Raw genomic sequence first — 21,150 nt, 5'->3', positions numbered from 1 at the left:
CAATAATCTCCCAGATCTGATGCTGTAATAATAACGGTGACCTGATCATATTAATAAAGCCTCGTATGAATAAAAGTGTCTAAAGCTGTTTGATTTGGCGGAACATCAAACGTCATCAGTTTGAATGGAGATTTGGCGCCATCTGCTGGACACTCAACACACAACATCTGCTGGACACTCAACACACACATTCAGAACCGAGAAACTTAAAGCCTTAAGTGTCACTTAAGAAATATTTCCAGTATATGCCTGTTCATCAAGAAAATATGGAAGCATATGGGCAGCAATATTCAATTTGAAATGTAATATGCAAAACGACAATGCATTTCTGTATTTAAATTTACATTTTCCATTACATTTGTGCAACGTTTGGTGCAAAATGAACAATTTACATTTTCCATTTCGTAAACTAGTTTTAATATGTAAATTGAATACAAATTGTAACGCTTTATAAGTTGCAAATTTAAAGTTAAAAAGTATTACAGAAATGATTAGATAATTTAACATGTTCAAGCAAAAACTGTTATTTTTTTGTTAAATGTTATTTTTCTTAATTGCATTTACACTCAGTTAAGACACTTGCAATTGCATTTTCATTAAATGTCCCGCAATGAATGTAGCAAAATTGTATTTTGATTACAGGTGATGGCATCACCATAAATGAAAACTCCTGCCAGGATGAAGATTTCCAGGAACTGTGAGCTGTGGTTATGGGTGTGACTGAACTGAACAAATGAGGAATGAGGAATACGATGGGCTTCACTTCACCTTACGGGACTGTGTTTAGAGCATGAAGAGAATTCTTGTGAAACAAACAGAGAACTCTCAAATGTTGCTCAGAAATATAAATGCACAGTTTGTGATTTTCACTTCAGTTTTCTAACACATGATGTTTCACTTCTGCATCTGGAGCGAGAAGCAGGTTTGTAAAGTCAGAGCGTCTGTTTTCCTCCTGATGGTTCAGGGCAGTTTCTCTCTCAGTGAGCGCGAGGCTGGAGATGTGAACCCTGCAGTGAAGCCATTACAATCATGTTCTCATCTCTGTGTTACTGGTGAAACTCGGCTCTACGCTTTAGATTCATTTTTTATTTCATTTTTTTTTGTTTTAATGGTGGAGAATACATATACAAACTAACCAGTGGTGTCTCTTCTCTATATTTCTGATGGAGCAAAAGCAATCGCTTGCTCAACCCAACATGAGGGCTAATAGAAACATCCCTAATAATTAAATCTCAGCACCAAACACCACTAAAATGAGCATTTCATAACGTTCAAGAGGCTGTGAACCTGAATCTCATGTGATCCAGCTCACATACGCACTACAACCAACAACATGATAGATGCTGAAAATATAATATCTAATAGAAAATCCACAATTCCTTTTGCACATGGGCTCATATTCTCCTCGGGCCATTAGGAATTTACTACAACCTTTGGGACGTGAAAATTACATTTAGGTGAATTACAGAATTTTTTTTTTTTTGCTAAAATAATTGTGTACTGTATAAACCGTGTGTGTGAGTGTGAGTGTCAAGTCACCTTGTCACCAAACTTTGAAACAGGTTCAAGGTGCAAGCGGTGAAATTTTTTGAAAACCGTTATCATCTCCGTGTAAACTTCAAAAACGCGAATCTGTGAAAACACTGACGGCGTGCACATGCGTATTACGTGTTTAGTCTATAGGTATGCGCGTTTGAATATGTATGTGCGCAGGCATGTAGTCTTTCTTTACAAATTGATCTCAATAAACTACTTGTCTGGCCTTAAAAATGTATAATTCAGAATTCTTTGTCGCTTCCACGAATCAGTGTGAACTGTAATCATCAAGTGTGTGTGAGTAATACACATCAAAGGTGTTACTAAACAGTTCATTAAACATATTTACACAACAGCAAACACAAGAAAACACAAAGAATAAAACAAAACAAAACAATAATATTTAATTAAAGTAAAATAAAGCAATAAGCCCCTTGAATCCGTGTTTTACAGTGGATTTAGAACAGCTCAGGGACGTTGTTTGGCACGACGCGGAGTAAAACCCCCTTAGCTGTTCTCAATTCACTGTAAAACACGGCTTAAGGCGCTTATTGCTTTTATAAAACGGTTACTCCATAAAAATATTAATTTTAATATTTATTTAATTAATAAAATAAACACCGCAACAACAACAACAAAAAAAAATAACGTTATAACGCATTGATTCCTCCGCCAAGCATTTCCGAAGAGGTTGCTAAGCAACACGCAGCAACACAGCATCACAAACGGCAGTTGCGCAGTAACACTGATGTAACACGGTCACAGCTGTGTGTGTGGATTAAACACACAATTAATTAATTTTAACATTAATTAACTGACTAAACATCAGTGTGTGTGGGATTAACAGTCTTTTTCTGTCATTACTGCTTATGTGTGTGTGTCACCACTGACTCCGGCTGAGTTTCTCCACTGGCTCCAGTCTCCTGATCTTCATTCTTCATGAGAGCTTTCATTTCATGTGACTCTGAGTTGTGGTCTGATCCAGTGGCTGGAGGTCCACCAGATCCAGCTTCAGGCTGTGTTCAGGACAGGACATGCACTTTAAACAATGGGACATCAGTTTAACATGAAGTAAACAGTCTCGGGTCTCAGACTGAGACTTGATAAGGACGCTCACCTGAGGACTCTGATTCTGCTCTGATCCGGTGTCTGGAGTCTGAATCCCTGTGTGTTCAGAGCAAAGCCAGTAAAGACAGTCAGTGGATTATTTAGGAAGTGTTCAAGCACACATGATGTGGAAGCTTAATTCTCCCTTTTCTTAAAGTTGGGGGACACAGTTCTGTCTTAAAATATTATAAAATCATCCTTTTCTGGACCAAAATACATAACTTCCTACAAGAGCTCCTTAAGTTGCAGTTTAGTTTCTCTTAGGAACTGTATCTGTTATCGATGTTAGACTCTCATGCTAAACACATTTATCTGACAAAGAAATGTATATTGCTGTTGTGGTCATCCCCTCAGGTGCCTTCTTCTTAAAATGTGGATGTCTCAAGTGTCTGCATTACTACCCCTCGAGAAACTCACGTCTGACACGCGTCAATAGTGTAAAGACTTCTGGCATATATGGACACCTCACTGTGTCGGTAACCTCTCCTGACCGTCTGTACTCTACTGTGTATATCTACTCTTCTGCCTGACATGATACTATTTTTTATGTGTTTCTTTTTCTCCCTTTTTTCCCCTCAGTGTATGTTTGAGGCTGTATTAGTATGCTTTTGGACACTGGAGTAACCGACGAATAAAAAAAAACATTTTTTTTATAAAAGATGTATAATTTTAAACAATTTGATTAAATTTCACATGTTAAATAAAATGTATATTCACAATATAACCACTTTATCTGTGTTAAAAATGTTATGTTGTTCCCATTTCATCCCAGGATACCTCTTTGATGTATGGAGAGAACATGCAGATTTTGTTACACATAAAACCTCACAAACTCAATTAAATATGTATTTTATAACAAAACTGACACTTTAAGCAGTGCAGAAATTGTTTTCGCCCTACAGAATACACATAAGCAAACATTTTATGACATATTGACATTTAATGTTTATTTTCCATGCCGTCTCTGGTCCTTTAACTCAACCTGTACGTTTGGTATGACAGTCTTTATTTTATTTTAACTCTTCGTTTAACTGATTGTCTGAAATGATTGTACTTGAGGTTTATACTTACAGGGTGCAGATACTATTACAATCAGCAGGAGTAAGAAACAGAGACATTCAGAGGGAAACACGACGATCCTCAGATCTCCTATTGCACCTTTACCATTAACTGAGACAGAACAGAGGAAACATTCATATTTCAACATTTAAACAACACTGTAACAATGCAAACTATCAGTTATTAGCCATATCATGTTTTAGTGTGGTGTAATTCCTCCACATTAATATAATGCAGGTGTATTATTCTCTGAAACTACGAGCACTGCATTTGTTTATTTGCCTCTTTATAATGAACGGCTTGTATCCATCATTTGTAAAAGTCACTTCTGATAAAAGCATCTGCTTAATGAACAAAAGTAAATATTAATTAAAATAAGAATGTTGATCAGAATATTTCTTCCTTGAGGTGAACTATATTGGATTATGGATTATGGAAGAATTGTAACTGTATGAATCAAGTGCCTGCTATCTTTTCCTCATTTTACATAATCATTTTCTTCAGCTCGTCTGCACTTTAGCACAGGTTATATGATCTAATTGATAGCGCCTCTGGTTTAAAATGACTGAACGACACTTCAAATTAAATGAATAAAGAGTTGCATGCATTCAATATTGGAACTATTTGATTACTTTAGTTTATAAAGCTGAACTCACCTCCACTGGCAGATCCAAGTGCGTAAAACAGGAGAATGAATAGTAATGAAGGCAGAATATCAAACCTTAAGTCAAACAGAACCTCAAATATAGCACTTATCCGTTCACCGAGCTTTCCCATGAATGAGGCCAATACGATAACAAGAAACAAGAAATTAACATACACACACAGACTCTCTCACACACACACACACACACACACACACACACACACACACACACACACACACACACACACACACACACACACACACACACACACACACACACAAATTATTTCATAAACTGTGCGAATTATGAATGATGAATTTTCCCTATGATTTTCAGCCTTTGATTCAATGTAAGCAACACTCACGTTACAAAGAGGCTAATGATGTTTTAATGTTTTACACATTTATTGTCTCCACAAATCTTTAATGTGATTATTCCCTGTGTGTGACTGATTGTTGTCTGATTTAAGGATACCTTATTAAATTACTGATATGAAATGGATTTAAATAATGTATAGAGCCGTGACTTCACTAATGTTACGCTTCACTGACACACACACTATCCTGATGTTATAGTTTTCAGGTCGAGTGTCTGAAACAAACACTGCTAATCTGATTAAACTCTATTTCATCACACAGACACGTCACTGATGTGTGACTGAATCACAGAGAAACACTTACCTGTAATGATAAAGAAGAGCCACGGCAGAAGCGTTATCACGAGCAGGACTCATCCATCAAACTCTGAAAAATGCAGACTTTTTCCCAGGCTTTTTATAAAAGAACTGGAAACAAGAAAGAGATAAAAATAATCAATAATTCCCAAATGAAGCACAGCCAGAATATAAAACATAATTCTCATGTAACAAATGCCTTTTATCTGAAGCGCCTCACAGTACTCTTAATTAGTCTCTCTTGTTAAGATGTAATTGTAAGGAGTAAAATCTATTCCCAAAATGATACTTAAATGGTAAATGTAGAAATGAAGTTCAGTTACTCAACTCTTTTATATCCCTCTTCTTTATTATAGTGATTGTTGAGTGTTATTTGGATTTGCTTACCTGAATAAACAACAGTTGACAGTTACAATATCATAAAAAACACACATTGAAAAGAAGTTACTAAACACTCGTTTTATTCATCTGCTCTATTTTGTCATATCAATAACAGAGATTATGGCGTGCATGGATGAAGGCGACTGGAACCGGACTGAGGCATCTCTCATCACACGAGCAGGAGCGCTGACAGTGAAAGGCTATTTCTGATTTTATTTTTGCTTAAACGTTGAAGCTTTTTCATTAGTTATAGATTTTCATGGTATGGGATATCCCCTCATTCATATCATCAGTCATTTTTCTATACCAGCATTACGGGCTCTATAGGCCTCTGGCGTGCAATAAAGGCATATTATTTAACATAAACTAATTATCTTTTCTTTTTTTCTTCTTTTCTTAAAACTTATTTTGTTATTGGATTTCAACGTTAAAGCTTAATGTATAAAAATGCATTAAAACAAAAAGCAATTGAGATCTTTTGAAAGAATATGTACTTTATTTTTGTCTGTTGATTTTATCTACATAAAACAATGATTTGAAAGATGACCTTATAAAATAATTCTGTCATCATTTACTCACCCAAACCTGTATGAACTTTCTTCTGCTGAACACAATATTTTGGAGAAAATAGGATAAAAATACTATGGAAGTCAACAGGGTCCATCAACTGTTTAGTTATTCACACAGGTTTAGGACAACTTGAGGGTGAGTAAATGATGACAGAACTGTCCCTTTAAAGACTAAAAAAAGAAAAGCATTATTCAAAGAGAACACAACTGTCTTACTCAATCCTGAAAGCGCGTTCAACACAGGAGAAGTATAGCCTACAAAACAATCTGAGAACATGACATCTTGTTATATTACTCACTCCTGAAAGCGCGTTCTCTCTCTCCGCTGTTCCTGACATTACCGTAATCATAGTAATATGCGCACAGTTTTCTTCTTCTTCTTTTCAAATAATCTGTCTTGACCGTGTATTTTTAAACTGCGGCTGGAGTGACCAGTGGGAAACCGTAGTTTGGTGATGCTCTGTTATAAAGACATGATAACTCTCTCTGGGATTGATCATATGAGTATGTGTTTATTACACTGCCTGTATTTCAGTAAGTTAGACTTCCTGATAATACAAGTGAACTTTCATAAGTGAAAGTAACGGTTCTGCGGGCATTTCACGAACATGAGCTTCCCTCAGCGAAACATCTATATTTGTGGTAATTTATAGCTAAATGTCATAATCTTTTTGGTTTAATTTAGCATTTAAAGATGCACCAGACGAGCTTTGTTTTGATGTCAGCACTGCTGATGATCGCTGATGGTACGTAGCCTATTATATTATAACTATATTTCTCTCTCTCTCTCTCTCTCTCTCTCTCTCTCTCTCTCTCTCTCTCTCTCTCTCTCTCTCTCTCTCTCTCTCTCACTGTTTCTACTTAAACTTTTCTAAGTGTCATTTTGGGATTGTATAACAGGCTAGGTAGAGTTTTTTTTGTCTTTTTGTTTTTTTCTTTTGATAGAAAATCCCCTTTCCAGCGTTTGCTGTGTGGTAATGGCGTCCTCAGAGCGGGTGAATTTAGACCGGATGTCGCATAGACACGGTGTCAAACTCGAAGAGATTAATGTTTCGGTGGAAGTTGAACAATGCGTTTTGGCTGTAGGATAAGCTGTTGGTTTCAATAGTATATTATCAGCTTCTCGTATGATTGGATTTTTTTATATGCCTACTATTGAAAAATTAAACAGTATCGTACAGAATGGGTTGTTAGACACCTTTACTACCGTAATGCTGCTGCTTCAGCCAGCGGAAAAAGTTTTGTACAATTTTCCCCCGTTCATTAAAGATGAACTCTTGCTTACAGAGCTTTCAAGGCATGGTAAAGTAGTGTGCCAAATGAAAAAGATCCCGTTTGTCTGTAAATATTAAGCATGTTGTTTGTTTTAGACGACAGGTTTATAGGGTTTTAAAGAACGATGCAGATGATTTGAATGTGGCTTTCTTTAGAATCGATGCACTGTAAAACCCAACAAGTTAACTCAACTCAAACCGATTGAGGAAACTGATTGCGGCAAACCATTTAAGTTTAAAAATAAATACATATGAGTATTGTGAACTTATATATATTGAGTCATATATATAATATCAATATATATAAGTTCACAATACTCATATGTATTTTTTTTTTAACTTAAATGGTTTGCTGCAATCAGTTTCCTTAATCGGTTTGAGTTGAGTTAACTTGTTGGGTTTTACAGTGTGGGTTTAAATACTGTATGTAGTTTCTGCCTCCTCTGATATCTTGAAATGTTTCCGATGTGGAAAGGAGGGCCACATTAAGTGCATGTAGAGCTAATGATGCTGAAACTGTAGGCTAGATAATGAAAGGATGGGTGGTGGGAGTGCTGAAGCTGGGACCAGTGCCGCTTCTGCTGGGGAAGATGCATGTGGAAGCTGGGAGAAGTGAGACTGCTGAGGATGAGGAAGATGTGGAGAGTGTAAAGGAACATGTCAGAGACACAATGATTAGTGCAGACAAAGTAGAAAATGAAACTGATGTATCACATGATGATGTATATGGCAGAATCTATTGAGGCTGAAGAGAGTTTGGACACTGAGATGAGGGATGAAGCACTTTTTAAAACTAAAAAGTTTTTAATTTTTAAAATCGTATTTTAATTCCACAAGGAATTAATTTCCACAAGGAAACACATGACAAGCCATGTGCTCACACCAAACATGACAAGGACAAAAGCACATGGTCAGTAAAACAAAAATCACAGGCCATGTGCTTACACAAAACGAGACATGAACAAGCAGATAATGAGAACACTCATAAGCCACATGTTCACACAGAACAGAACATGAAAGCACACAACTAATGTAATACACAAGCTGCATGTGTTACACCCCATCTAGGGGAAAAGAGTGCAACATAAAAGACTCAGAAATATGCAGGGTATCTGAACAAAGGTCAATTTACTTAATTTGGGACTTTTGATTCAGGAGCTGACTAGGCCAAAATAACAAACAAAACAACCTTGTCTTTAAACCTCTTTCCTAAACCCTAACCCAAAAGAAATCAAATCAAATCAAATCAAATCAAGTATATTTGTATAGCGCTTTTCACAATACAGATTGTATCAAAGAGGCTTCACAGTATTAAAATAAAATAATACAACAAAGTTTGTTTCTAGTAGAATTTATTGATTGATAGAATAAAATTAAATATCCCCAAAATATCCCCAACTGAGCAAACCAAAGGCAACAGTGGCAAGGAACCGAAAACTCCATCAAGTGACCTAATGGTGTCCTAAAACTCCATCAGGTGACCTAATGGAGAAAAAAAAACCTTGGGAGAACCCAGGCTCAGTCGGGGGCCAGTTCTCCTCTGGCATTTATGAACTAGAGGCCGAATTGTAGTTTGAAACTGTGAGATTAACAATATTATATGAATGCCTGGCCGAAAAGATGCGTCTTAAATCTAGTTTTAAACTGGGAGAGCGAGTCCGAGCAACGAACAGTATCAGGAAGGCTATTCCAGAGTTTCGGAGCCAAATGTGAAAATGCTCTCCCTCCTTTGGTTGATCTGGATATCCTAGGTATGACCAAAAGCCTTGAATTTATTGATCTTAAAGAGCGCAATGGATTATACGGCGATAGAAGATCCGTTAAATAGACTGGAGCTAAGCCGTTTAGGGCTTTATAAGTCAGTAGCAATACCTTATAATTAATACGGAACTTTATAGGTAACCAATGTAGTGATGATAAAATCGGTGTCATATGATCATATTTTCTTGATCTAGTAAGAACTCTAGCAGCGGCATTTTGGACTAACTGTAGCTTGTTTATTGAGGATGCAGGACAACCGCTAATAAAGCATTACAGTAATCTAGTCTCGAGGTCATGAATGCATGAACTAGCTTTTCTGCATCAGAAACTGATAGCATGTTACGTAGCTTAGCAATGTTTCTAAGGTGGAAAAAGGCTGTTCTTGTAACATACGAAATATGATTTTCAAAAGACAGGTTACAATCGAGTATAACACCCAGGTCTTTTACTGTAGAGGATAAAGTAACAGGACATCCTACGATGTCAAAGTTGTATTGTGAGAGGTTCTGTGGGCGTTTTTTTGAACTGATAAGTATTACCTCTGTCTTGTCTGGATTTAATAAAAGAAAATTACGCGTCATCCAATCTTTTATATCTTTAACACACTCTGTCAATTTGGATAATTTAGCGTTTTCATCCGGCCGTGATGAAATATATATTTGAGTGTCATCAGCATAACAATGGAAACTAATTCCATGTTTCCTTATAATATTTCCAAGTGGCATCATATATATTGAGAATAACAGAGGGCCCATCACAGATCCCTGCGGCACTCCATAGTTTACTGGAATTATGATCGATTTTTCTCCATTTAAATAGACAAAATGGTAGCGGTCAGATAAGTATGATCTAAACCAGCTTAATGCTTGTCCTTGAACAGTATAATTTTGTAGTCGATCTAAGAGTATTGTATGATCTATAGTATCGAACGCAGCACTAAGATCAAGTAAAACTAGTATTGAGATACAGCCTTGGTCAGAAGCTAAGAGTAAATCATTTGTGATTTTAACGAGTGCAGTTTCAGTGCTATGATGCGGCCTGAATCCTGACTGAAACTTTTCATAGATATAATTTTCTTGCAAGAAAGAGCCCAGTTGAGTGGACACAACTTTTTCTAGTATTTTAGACATAAAAGGTAGATTTGAAATGGGTCTATAATTTGCTAGATTATTATGATCTAATTGTGGTTTCTTAATGAGAGGTTTTATAACTGCCAGTTTAAATGTTCTTGGAACATGACCTAAAGATAAAGATGAGATAATAATATTGAGGAGAGGCTCTTCCACTACAGGTAACACTTCCTTCAGTAGTTTAGTTGGTATAGGATCTAATAAACATGTTGTTGTTTTAGATGAAGTGATAAGTTTATTTAACTCTTTTTGTTCTATAGTTGTAAAGCACTGTAATTGTTCTTGCGGGGGGATAATTGAGGCAGAATTATAAGGCGCGATTGAGGATTGAACGTTTACAATTGTGGTTCTGATGTTTTCTATTTTCTCAGTGAAGAAGTTCATGAAATCATTACTACTAAACTGTAACGGGATATTTTGTTCGGGTGACGTCTGTTTATTTGTTAGTCTAGCCACGGTGTTAAATAGAAGCCTAGGATTGTTTTGGTTGTTTTCTATTAGTTTGCGGAGGTGCTCAGCCCTGGCCGCTTTTAGGGCCTTTTTATAACGTGACATACTGTCTTTCCACACGATTCTAAAGACCTCTAAATTAGTTTGTTTCCATTTACGCTCTAAATTACGGGTTTCTCTCTTTAGAACATGCGTAGTATTATTGTAAAATAATAGAAAAAAAAATAGAAAAGAAGAATACAATCTGTAAACCTGACTCCCTAACCAAAAACAGATCAAACAGTTTACAATAAACAAAAATGCCCCCCCCCCCCAAAAAAAAAAAAATCAGTATTTACAATTTATTTACAATCAGGCAAACAAACTGAAAAGTCCAAATCAGTGTAAGAAACAGGCAAAGGGTCAAATATACCAACAAAGAAATTCAGATACAACCCAGTCAGCAAATTTCCTTTTGCAAAGATGTGGGCCAGATAAACAGCTGAGCTGTGGCCCAGATTAGTTTATGTTTGCCGGCCCAGATATGGCCCACATCTCCTTTGCCAGAACTGAACCAAAGGACTGCCATAACTCCACCAAGCATGAGCCAAATACTACAATTTCATGTGGCCCATATGTGGGCCTGGTATGCAACTTTAGTATGGTTGAGTTCTGTTAAAATCTAACGGCCCTTATGTGGCCCACATGCAGCTGACAGTATTTAAAGTCTTATTAACTCACAGGTAAATTAAACACTCAACAAATGTACTCAAAACTATTTATTTTGACAAGCATTTAAATAATTACAGCTAAAGTGTTGTACTTAATTACACTAATATTCAGTTGAAAACATTTCATAAAAATAAATAAAATTACAGCAAGAGTTAAATAATAATTACAGTAGTATTCAGTTGAAAACATTTCATAAAAATAAATATTACAGCAACAGAGTTGAATTTAATAATTACAGTAGTATTCAGTTGAAAACATTTAAGAATACATAGAATTACAGCTACTCAGTTGTACTTATTTTAAGTAGAATTCAGTTGAAAACATTTAAGAATACAAATTAATATAAATAGCATTCAAAGTTAATTTTTTACACCAAAGTTCAAAACACGATCAAAGCATGTATAAATGTTGTTCAATTAGTCTAATGAGAGTAATACAAATAAATCACAGTAACTTGGTAAAGAGAACTTTAAAGAGAAATTGAGAAAGTTAAAGCAAACTTGAAAGGTAAAGAGTTGAGAAGTGTGTTGATGTGCAGAGAAGTCTCCAATGAGGGTTGGCAATGTGTTGACCTTTTCCAGTAAGGGGATTCTGCCTGACTGCACCTGCAATAAAGAAGAATTTAAATAATGTTAGCAGCAATACAACCTGGAAGCTAGAGCTGCAGGTGAATGAAAAAAAAAAATCATTCATGTAAATTTCCTTTAATATTTTAATTGCAATTATTAAATTAAACGCCTCTAAATTACCAGTATATGAAGGTTTTTTTCCAATAAATTTTCTAAAGGAATTGCAAATTGTATTTTTCAATATGTGGGCCAGAATTATACCATAATTCCTTATGACAAATTATTTAGATTTTTAGAATACTTTTGCACCAACAACCGGTTAAAATTTACAGCACTGCATGTATTCTGCTTTTTTTTTTTTTTTTAAAGACATGCACACTCTAATGTAAAAACACACCAACACAGATAGCATTAATGTCACGTTTTAGTCCAAAGACAGAGTCTACAAAAATAAGTGTTTTTACTAACACAAAATAAACTCAAGATAATCCGCAATGATGCGAGACAATTTGGAAGCAGAGACACACAAACAATAATGGGCCAAGTACTGAATGCAAGGAGGAACATAAAGGGTTAGTTCGCCCAAAAATGAAAATTCTGTCTGTAATTACCCTCAAGTTTTTCCAACTTCTGGGTTGTACGTCAGAGCATAGACTCACTATTGGCCGACACTGGTCATGTGTGGGATGCTGGCCAATCGTGAGCCTACGTTCTGATGTACAACACAGAAGTGCTGCACTGTTACACTACGTGAACTCACTTAGAGGAAAATGAAGAGTTGAATAAAATCTTTATTTTTGCTTGTTTTGCGCACAAAAAATATTCTCAACACTTGATAAACTTAAGGTTGAGCCACTGTATTCTTAAACTATTTTAACAATGTCTTTACTAACTTTCTGGGCTGGCAAGTTTCAATAACAGAGAAGCATATGGAGGAGTGAGAAATCTTTCAGATTTCATCATAAATATCTTAATTTGTGTTCCAAAGATGAACAGAAGGTCTTACGGGGTGAAACAACATGGGTGAGTAATTACTGACAGAATTTTCATTTTTGGGTGAACTAACCCTTTAAATACACAGTGATAATGAACTAAATACAGATAGTTGTAGGCATGCGCTGGTGTTTGGCTCGATCTCATGGTGCAAATGACCCTATAGGTTGATTTTACTCCGAACCATCCCTTTAAGCTCTGAACCATGAATTTGTGATTATTACTATTACTGAGATAACAGATAAAAATACAATGTTCTGTAAAGCGGTTTTGAAAAGTTGTGTATTGTGCAAAGTGCAATACAAATAAAAGGGACTTCTAAAAAAGGTCTCACCAATGACAACTTCCTTTACGACCAGGCGTTGGACACCAATCTTCCCATTGACTTCTCTCCAATTCATAACGTGCCACAGCAGTTGTAAAAGTGGCTTTCAGCACTCTCCACACGGTGTTATCCAGGTCAAAGCCACCAACCAGACCCAGATAGGTAATCTGATAGGAAAAAAGAAAAAAAACATTGTATAAGTGGTTGAAATATGCATTTAAATAGACCACCCTAAAATAAAAGTGCTTTTATATTCAAAAATGTACTATAAACTATTTCCATCTGAAACCATATTTTCTAGGTTTTTAATATGGAAATTATTGTCATTGCCCCACCCATACCACACATTAGGGCTGGGCGGTATGACAGTATACCATAGCATGGTATATAATCTCTATCCTTAGAAATCAGAGTAATTATAAAAATGTCCTGCCTCTTCCAAGCTTTATTATGGCAGTGAATGGCCGTTCCATTAATTGATAGTTAACAGAAACAGCAATTCAGTGTTTGTTCATGTTAGTTCACAGTGCATATTAAAGTTAACAAGTACAATTTTTGATTTGAATGTGTTAGTAAATGTTGAAATTAACATTAACACATTAATATATGCTGTAGAAGTGCAGTTCATTATTAGTTCATGTTAACTAGGTATTTTAATCAGGCATTGTATCGAAAGGCATAATTTTGGTATTGTGACTTGACACTAATAGCCTAACGTTAACATTACAACTTTAATTTTAAAGAGGGTAAAGTCAAGAGAAAAAGTCTTGGTTGAATATTTCAGAGTTAAATAAAAAGACACATACAATAATGCACACGCATTAATGTCTTTATTCTTGGCATTTTTATATTATTAGTTGAATGATTGTGAACACAAATTAGGATTTAGGTATTTTGACCATCAGTAACACTGACATTGGACCACGTCGCCTTAATTCACAAATAGGCTACTACACATGACAAACTATACTATTTTATATGTGTACGACAGTGTGCTGTTGATTTATAAACAAAAACATCTTAATTTAAAACGGCAAACCAGCGAACTGCTATAGCCTACATTAAACTTTATTGTAAGCAGTAAACTGAGGAAAATATTAGCTAACGTTAGTTCAACCCCTTCCTCGATGAAACGAATAACTAAACGCATAATAACATGCAATATTGACACATAATGCTGCATATTTCAATTATATGACCTTAAAATGCCAAAACATCACTTACCTGAATGTACACAGTCGTGAGGAAAGCAGAGTAAATGGCGTCAGCTGCACAGCGTCGCAGTCAAACCTATTTTTTACAGTCTATGAGTCAAACTCGCGCCGCAGTCTCTCCACCAATAGGAAGGAAGATGCAGAGCAACCTGAGGTGTGGAACGGCGGATGTTTGCCGCACTTGATTTCAGGATTCCTGCGTTTTTCCACGTATAAACCAAATGTTTACCACAAGTCGGTGTTTCTCACTGTGTGCCATAGCTCAACCACATATGGTCCTCATGTGTTCGTTGTTATCTGGGACATATACCTCAAAATCAGTTGTGAACCAAGAGAGCATTTCCCACAGATTTTAAAGTTATGGCAAAACAAATATGGCTACAATTTGGCCCATATCTGTTCAGCCATGCCACATCTAGGCCATATGTGCCAGATAATATCCACATGTGGCCCAAATGTAATTGCTATCTGGGAAACGTCTTTCAATTCAAACAAACAAATAAACAATACTCACAGTCTCAAATACTCTCAAACTCTAAAACTACTCTTAACAAAAGTCAAAATACTCAGCACTTTATAATCACAAACTCTCTCTGCTCAAACACAAGATCTCTCTGTAGAGGAAGTGATGACGTGTCTTTTAAAGTACTCTGCACCAATCAGGACAAGGCATCAATCAGCTTGCAGGAACCAATCAGATGGCGTTCCTAGACAGACACACACAGAGACTCACAAAACAACAGAGATATAACAAAATACAAACCATAGGGTCGTAATAATGCTACACAGCACAAGACAAAACATGACATGAAAGCATGCGGCCGATGTAAACACACACTTCACAAAACACAACAACACACGCAGACTGAAGAGCGTACAGCTTGTGCGAACTCGAAACCGCACGCTCACTTGACAAGACAGAGCGCACGAGAACGAGCGTAAGCTCGAAACCGCACACTCAGACAAAGACAAGACAAACCAGGAGTGTCAGAGCCCTGTCACAAAACCAAGAAATGAACTTAACAGAAGTGACAGAAGCCTGACATTGATAATATACTTTTTAATGAGTGTGATAAGGATGGGCACTCTGAATCTGAATGGTGCGAGGGATATACGAAAAGGGCATTACGTTTTGAACTAATCAGACAAAAGAACTTGGATGTTATGTTTGTTCAAGAAACTCAGTGACAGTCTAAATTTACATTTATGCATTTGGCAGACGTTTTTATCCAAAGCGACTTACACTGCATTTCAAGGTACACATTTACATTCTTATCAGTTTTTGTCTTCCCAAGACCCAAAACCCATGACCTTGGCGTTGCAAGCGCCAACACTCTACTGTTTGAGTTACAGGAAATCTGATGAAACTGATTGGAAAAAGGAGTGGGAAGGGGAAGTAGAAAGTGCTTACTCATTTGAGTTCAGTCAGAGTTCTTTCTCATATGAATTAAGCAGGTAATACCCGGTAGACTTGTGTTTTTAAAAGCAAAATTTTAAAGATTTAACAATGTTAATAGTATTTTGTAGAATTGTAATATTGATGATCAAATTGTCTAATCGAAAATGATTTCGAAGCTGTTGTATTAAGGTACAAATCTTGCGTATTGTGCCTTTAAGACAGCACTTCTGACTGATCTCACATCCATTAAGAAGGTGGGAGACCTTTAGGCATCTCTGGCAGACATATGTAGAGCTGTGGGCTGGGCGACACCTAAAACATTTGCGAGATTCTACAGTCTCAGAGTGGAGCCAGTGTCTTCCCGTATGTTGTGTACAAACACGTAATATGTGTGAAGCCTGGCTCTGTTACCCCTTTTCCACCAAGGCAGTGCTGGTGCCGGTTCGGATCCGGTGCCTACTCGCGAACCAGTTCTTTGTGTTTCTACAGCCAAAGAACCGGTTCTCGGCCAGGAAAATTGGTTCCAAAGCGGCACCAACTCTTTGCTGGACTAGAACTGTTCTTTTACCACATCATGCTTACATCGAGGGCTGGGGGCGGGGTTATTGTCAAACTTCTTCTCGAACATAACCTCCGTCTATAGTAATCCAGACGAGCAGCACAAATGTGTTCCAAACGTCGTCTTCTGACCCCAATATAGGATCGCAAAGCCAGGAGAAACATTTGCAGAAAGACGATGTAGTCCGCCATTGTAATTGTTGTGCTTGAAGTTGGCGCAAGCGTTTCTGGGAAAGCTAAGACGTATGGCAACGTACACAGTGACGTAACGACGTCGTTCGCTGGGCTCTCTAGTCAGTGGAAAAACAAACAGGCTCTGAGAAGGTTCTCAAGTTGAACCAACTTTGAACCAGCACTAGTTCCGAACCAGTTCTTGTTTGGTGGAAAAGGGGTATGTGTCTCGCTTGCTGCGCCATTCCCCTCTGAGGACGAGATACGAGCACTTATTCTGCTGGTATTGACTCCACTCTGGCAAAAGGCCGGATCTGCCACAGAGAACTTCCATATGTAGCACTGCCCTTGTGATCAGTCCATATGTATAACTACAGACTATAACTACGGAGACCACATCTGTAGGGAGGTAACATGTGGAGTGTTCCATTACGGTTGGACTTCGCACACTTTCCCAGAGTTATCTAATAGTCTCACTGTACAGGGTTAGATGGAACATCAGTGATAGATATTTCAGTGCAAAGCCTTGTCCCTTCTTCCACCCCAACAGGTACAGGGGGGCCAGGCGGTTTAACCGGGGTTGCTGGAAGGGGCACCATCTCGGGCGAGATCCCAATTCGTCAGTCGTTCTGATGTAACGTCTCCATTCCCTCCTTCAGGGAACGGGGGTTACTTTAGTAACCTAGAAGTTTCTTACCTCTCCTCTATCATCACAGTATGATTATTTTAAAACAAATGGTCAAATAGTAAATACTTCAAAAGTCTAAAAAGTTAAGATCAAAATTAAGAGGCTGTCAGTGACCCTGTGCGAGTAAACAGCCTAAATAACTAGAAACCAAAAACAACATTTGGTGTCGAGCCCTAGGGACATCCCTGAATACACCTACTGTACATAAATACTTGTTCATGTCAGTAATTATGTTCTATATTAGTTTGTATCCAATATGCTTTGAAAAACTGTATAGTAAGCTTTATTGTATTTCTCTGTCTCAGGATTCATTGTGCATGGTCCCTCTGGTCCTCTGGTTGCTCCTCTGGGATCTTCAGTTATTCTGCCCTGTCATGTTGATGCACCTTTACTAATGGAGGATCTGGAGGTGGAATGGAGAAGGAAAGAATCAGAGACTTTAGTTCATCTGTTTCAAGATGGTGAGAGTCGACCAGAGTCACAGCAGCAGGATTATCAGGATAGAGCTCATTTCTTTACTGAGGAGATTAAACATGGAAACTTCTCCCTCCGTCTGGACAATCTGAGAGCTGAAGATAAAGGAGAATACACATGTACAGTTCACAGTCAGCAGGAGTCTGGAGAGACTGAGGTTCAGTTAAAAGATGTTGGTGAGTCTGAACTGAACTGGATCTTCAGAAATACTTTGAGAGTGTGTGATATTTACACAGTTTGTTCTTTCAGAGCGTTTGCTAGTCTCAGGATCAGATCGGTCCATATCTGCGTCTGTGGGTGAAGACGTCACTCTGAACTGCTCTGTAGACTCTCACATCACACCTGAAGACTTTGAACAGGTTTCATGGAAGAAAACCGATGAAGATGAAGACATTGTGGTTCTGCTCTACGAAAACAACGAGGCTTTTCCAGATTCATCAGACGAGCGATACAGAGACAGAGTTGAGTTCTTCACTGCTGAAATCCCCAAAGGAAACTTCTCTGTCCGACTGAAGAGCGTCAGAACTGAGGATAAAGGGGTTTACATGTGTCAAGTGTTTGCTGGAAGAGATTCAGCCAATGCAACTGTAGTGCTGGAGCAACTGGGTGAGTCATAAAACACTAATACACAAGTGTAATTTAGTTCATTTACATGCATATAGCAATGTTAAGAACAAGGAAGGAAGAAGACAGGGTCAGCTGACTGGGACTTATGCTTTTATTATGCCTTTTTCAATAGACAAACAAAACAAACTGGCTCTGAACACACTTCCACAAACGTTCACTTTAGATCAAAGCAATCAGCATCTCCGTTCACAGCGGGCAACCATTCTCAGCTCACACGAGTCCTCAGTCCAGTCTCTTCATCTCCCTGTTTCCCAGTGGCTTTTATCCTGTCTCTCCACGCCAGCTACTGCAACAAGACACGTGTTTGTTATTTTGCACTTGACCTATTTACTCACCGCTCGTCTCCCGACTCTCTCTCCCGCTGCAGACCTCTCTGAACCACATCCCTCTCGCCACAGTCCAGTTGTATATACAGTTTATTAAGATTCAAAATTTATCAAAGTGTGGCGGGGCGGTGCAATTTTGAGACACAAGCCCAAGTTTTTACTAGTAAGAAAGTCCGACTACGCCACCCTAGGAGTTAACCCCAGGGAAAATACTCACCCCTCAAAAATTGAGTAAAGCACACAGGTTCGGTTCCCTCATAGAATTAGACAAGAGACGCGAGTAGAGAGCAAAAAATACAAATGTTTATTAAAACAAAAATGGTTTAAAATGTTGGACACTAAAACCAACAAGAAACACTAGAAACCCCACTTCAAACAAAAAAAGAAAGAAAAAAAAAACAACCTAACTTAGTATGTAGCAGTTATGTGTATATGTAAAACAAAAACTAAATAATACCGGCAGGGCTGAGGCTCCCAACGGCAGGAATCAATGTAGAGTTCGGTTTTACGAGGCACACGTCCACACGCACGCACACCCGTGCAGTCTAATCACACTATCACACACTCAAGGTGTACACCGCACACGATAAAGAAGAACCACCACCACCACAAGGAGGAAGAGCAATCCACCCATGAGACCCCAGCTCCTGCAATAAATAAATAAATAAATAAAACTATAGAAATGAACACAGAAATGGCAATATGGACATCACTAATGAAGCAAGTCCTCACAACAATGAATATCAATAACAGAAATAAGGAAAAATAAAAATAAAACCTAAGGATCAAATAGTTGGTCACCTGAGATTACTGCAAAACAACTTGAACTCAGTAGATGATCACACACAAATAGAGTTGCATTAATAGATGATTGATCACATGCATCCAGAGCTATAACCAGTTAATTGGTTTTACAAAAATAAAGGGTGCTTTCACACCTGCCTCATTTAGTTCGGTTGAATCGCACTAGAGTTAGTTTTCCCCATTGGTGCGGTTCGTTTGGGCAGGTGTGAATGCGGCAATCGCACTCGGGTGCGCACCAAAAGCGGACCAAACAAGCGTACCGAGACCTGCTCGAAGAGGTGGTCTCGGTACGCTTTGAAACGAACTCTGGAGCGGTTCGTTTGTGGTGAGAACGTGATCCGACCTCGAACAGAACCAACTGTCAAAGAAATGCGCATTTTTGGACTAAACCAATTGCCGTAGTCAGCTGCGCTGTGATTATGGGATGAGGAGAAATGTTTGTTGACAGTTTGCACTCGCGGACAAACTTGGAGTTAGATGTGGACGTTTTAGGCCTACACTAGAAACAAACACTGATGTACTATTTTATTTAATACTGTGAAGCTGCTTTGATACAATCTGTATTGTGAAAAGCGCTATATAAATAAAGTTGACTTGACTTGACTTGAGTTGTGAGGAGGTGCGGAGCCTGATAGAAATTATTAACAGCCGCATCCTCGCTTCATTCTCAAATATTATTGTTTGTCTAAAGTGGTGTAAACTATAATAACATATGACCAAGGATACAATCAGCCCACGCAGTCGTCTCTCCATAGTAAACAGTGGCGTGTTATGCACGCGTCGCCTCCTCCTGAAGTGACTCGCCGCGTGCATTGAATAAAACATTTTTTTAAGCCGCATCCTCGATCGCTTTGGACAAACTATATATTAAACTATGACTAGGGATACAATCAGCCCACGCAGTCGTCTCTCCATAGTAAAAAGTGGCGTGTTGTCTGCCGGATTTTCCTCCTCTTTGTTTAATTCCGGGAGTTCTGTTGGAATTTTCCCGCACGTTAATTCTGACAATCGAAGTGCAGTTATGAAAATACGTTCAAGACCCATCTGGCCAACGAGTGATGTGGATGTTGTCACATGACTGCATTTTGGTTCGTTTCATAAACTGATCCGGACCAGAGCGATAAGTGTGGTGTGAAAAGAAACCAAAACGCCTGAAAAATGCTACAAAGTATAATTTTTCTCCCTTGGTCCGGACCAAATGAACCGAACTACAGATGTGAAAGCACCCAAAGAAAAGAAAAAGCAAATCAATTCAACCAAGCCAGACAAAATTTACGTCCACAGAATTTAAAGTAAAAGAAAACAAAAAAAAATTAAATTGTTTAAATCAAAAGAAAAGAAACAGAGGCCAGTTTAGCTCCTACAAGCGAAAAGAGCTAATCAGGCCTCCCAAACAAGCCAGAAATGTGAAGCAGGGCACTAAAACGCCATGATAAGAACCAAACGAGCAGTCCCCTTTTATTAATGGTGATGATCGTGTCTGTATTTACAGCGCGAAGACAGCAGCAACAATCACGGCAGAGAACGAGAGGGAGAATCCTATAACGAACACAAAAGGAGATGTTACCAATCATAATACTATCCCCACTCCCAATTATAGTTGCGTTTACAGGGCTCTACACTTACTTTTTGAACAAGGAGCACTGGTGCGCCTAAATAAAAAAATTTAGGAGCACAGACAAATTTGGGGGCACAGTCATTTTT

General features: G+C 37.9%; 1 protein-coding gene and 2 long non-coding RNA genes across 3 annotated transcripts in view; 1 reads left to right on the top strand and 2 right to left on the bottom strand.

The window, feature by feature from the left end:
• Window positions 1-2,243: 2,243 nt before the first annotated feature.
• LOC311094312 lies at window positions 2,244-3,911 on the bottom strand. Its single transcript, XR_014608638.1, has 3 exons — window positions 3,715-3,911; window positions 2,654-2,700; window positions 2,244-2,552 (listed from the first exon to the last, which is right to left on the bottom strand). It is a non-coding gene; the product is annotated as an uncharacterized lncRNA (long non-coding RNA).
• A 2,462-nt stretch (window positions 3,912-6,373) lies between these two features.
• The window catches only part of LOC311079114 (uncharacterized protein), a 65,402-nt gene continuing 50,625 nt past the window's right edge, over window positions 6,374-21,150 (top strand). The window contains exons 1-3 of the mRNA XM_084108311.1: window positions 6,374-6,718; window positions 17,521-17,865; window positions 17,939-18,295. Of these exons, the coding sequence (XP_083964437.1) occupies window positions 6,667-6,718; window positions 17,521-17,865; window positions 17,939-18,295 (754 nt within the window). The 5' untranslated portion in view covers window positions 6,374-6,666. The remainder of the gene's footprint in view (window positions 6,719-17,520; window positions 17,866-17,938; window positions 18,296-21,150) is intronic.
• On the bottom strand, window positions 11,715-14,456 carry LOC311066726. Its single transcript, XR_014603129.1, has 3 exons — window positions 14,410-14,456; window positions 13,195-13,352; window positions 11,715-11,903 (listed from the first exon to the last, which is right to left on the bottom strand). It is a non-coding gene; the product is annotated as an uncharacterized lncRNA (long non-coding RNA).

This window comes from Abramis brama (assembly GCF_963993115.1).
Source record: "Abramis brama genome assembly, chromosome: 1".
Classification (NCBI taxonomy): Eukaryota; Metazoa; Chordata; class Actinopteri; order Cypriniformes; family Leuciscidae; genus Abramis; species Abramis brama.
The sequence above is the reverse complement of the archived record's forward strand: the minus strand, read 5'-3'. Positions and strand labels throughout refer to the sequence as shown.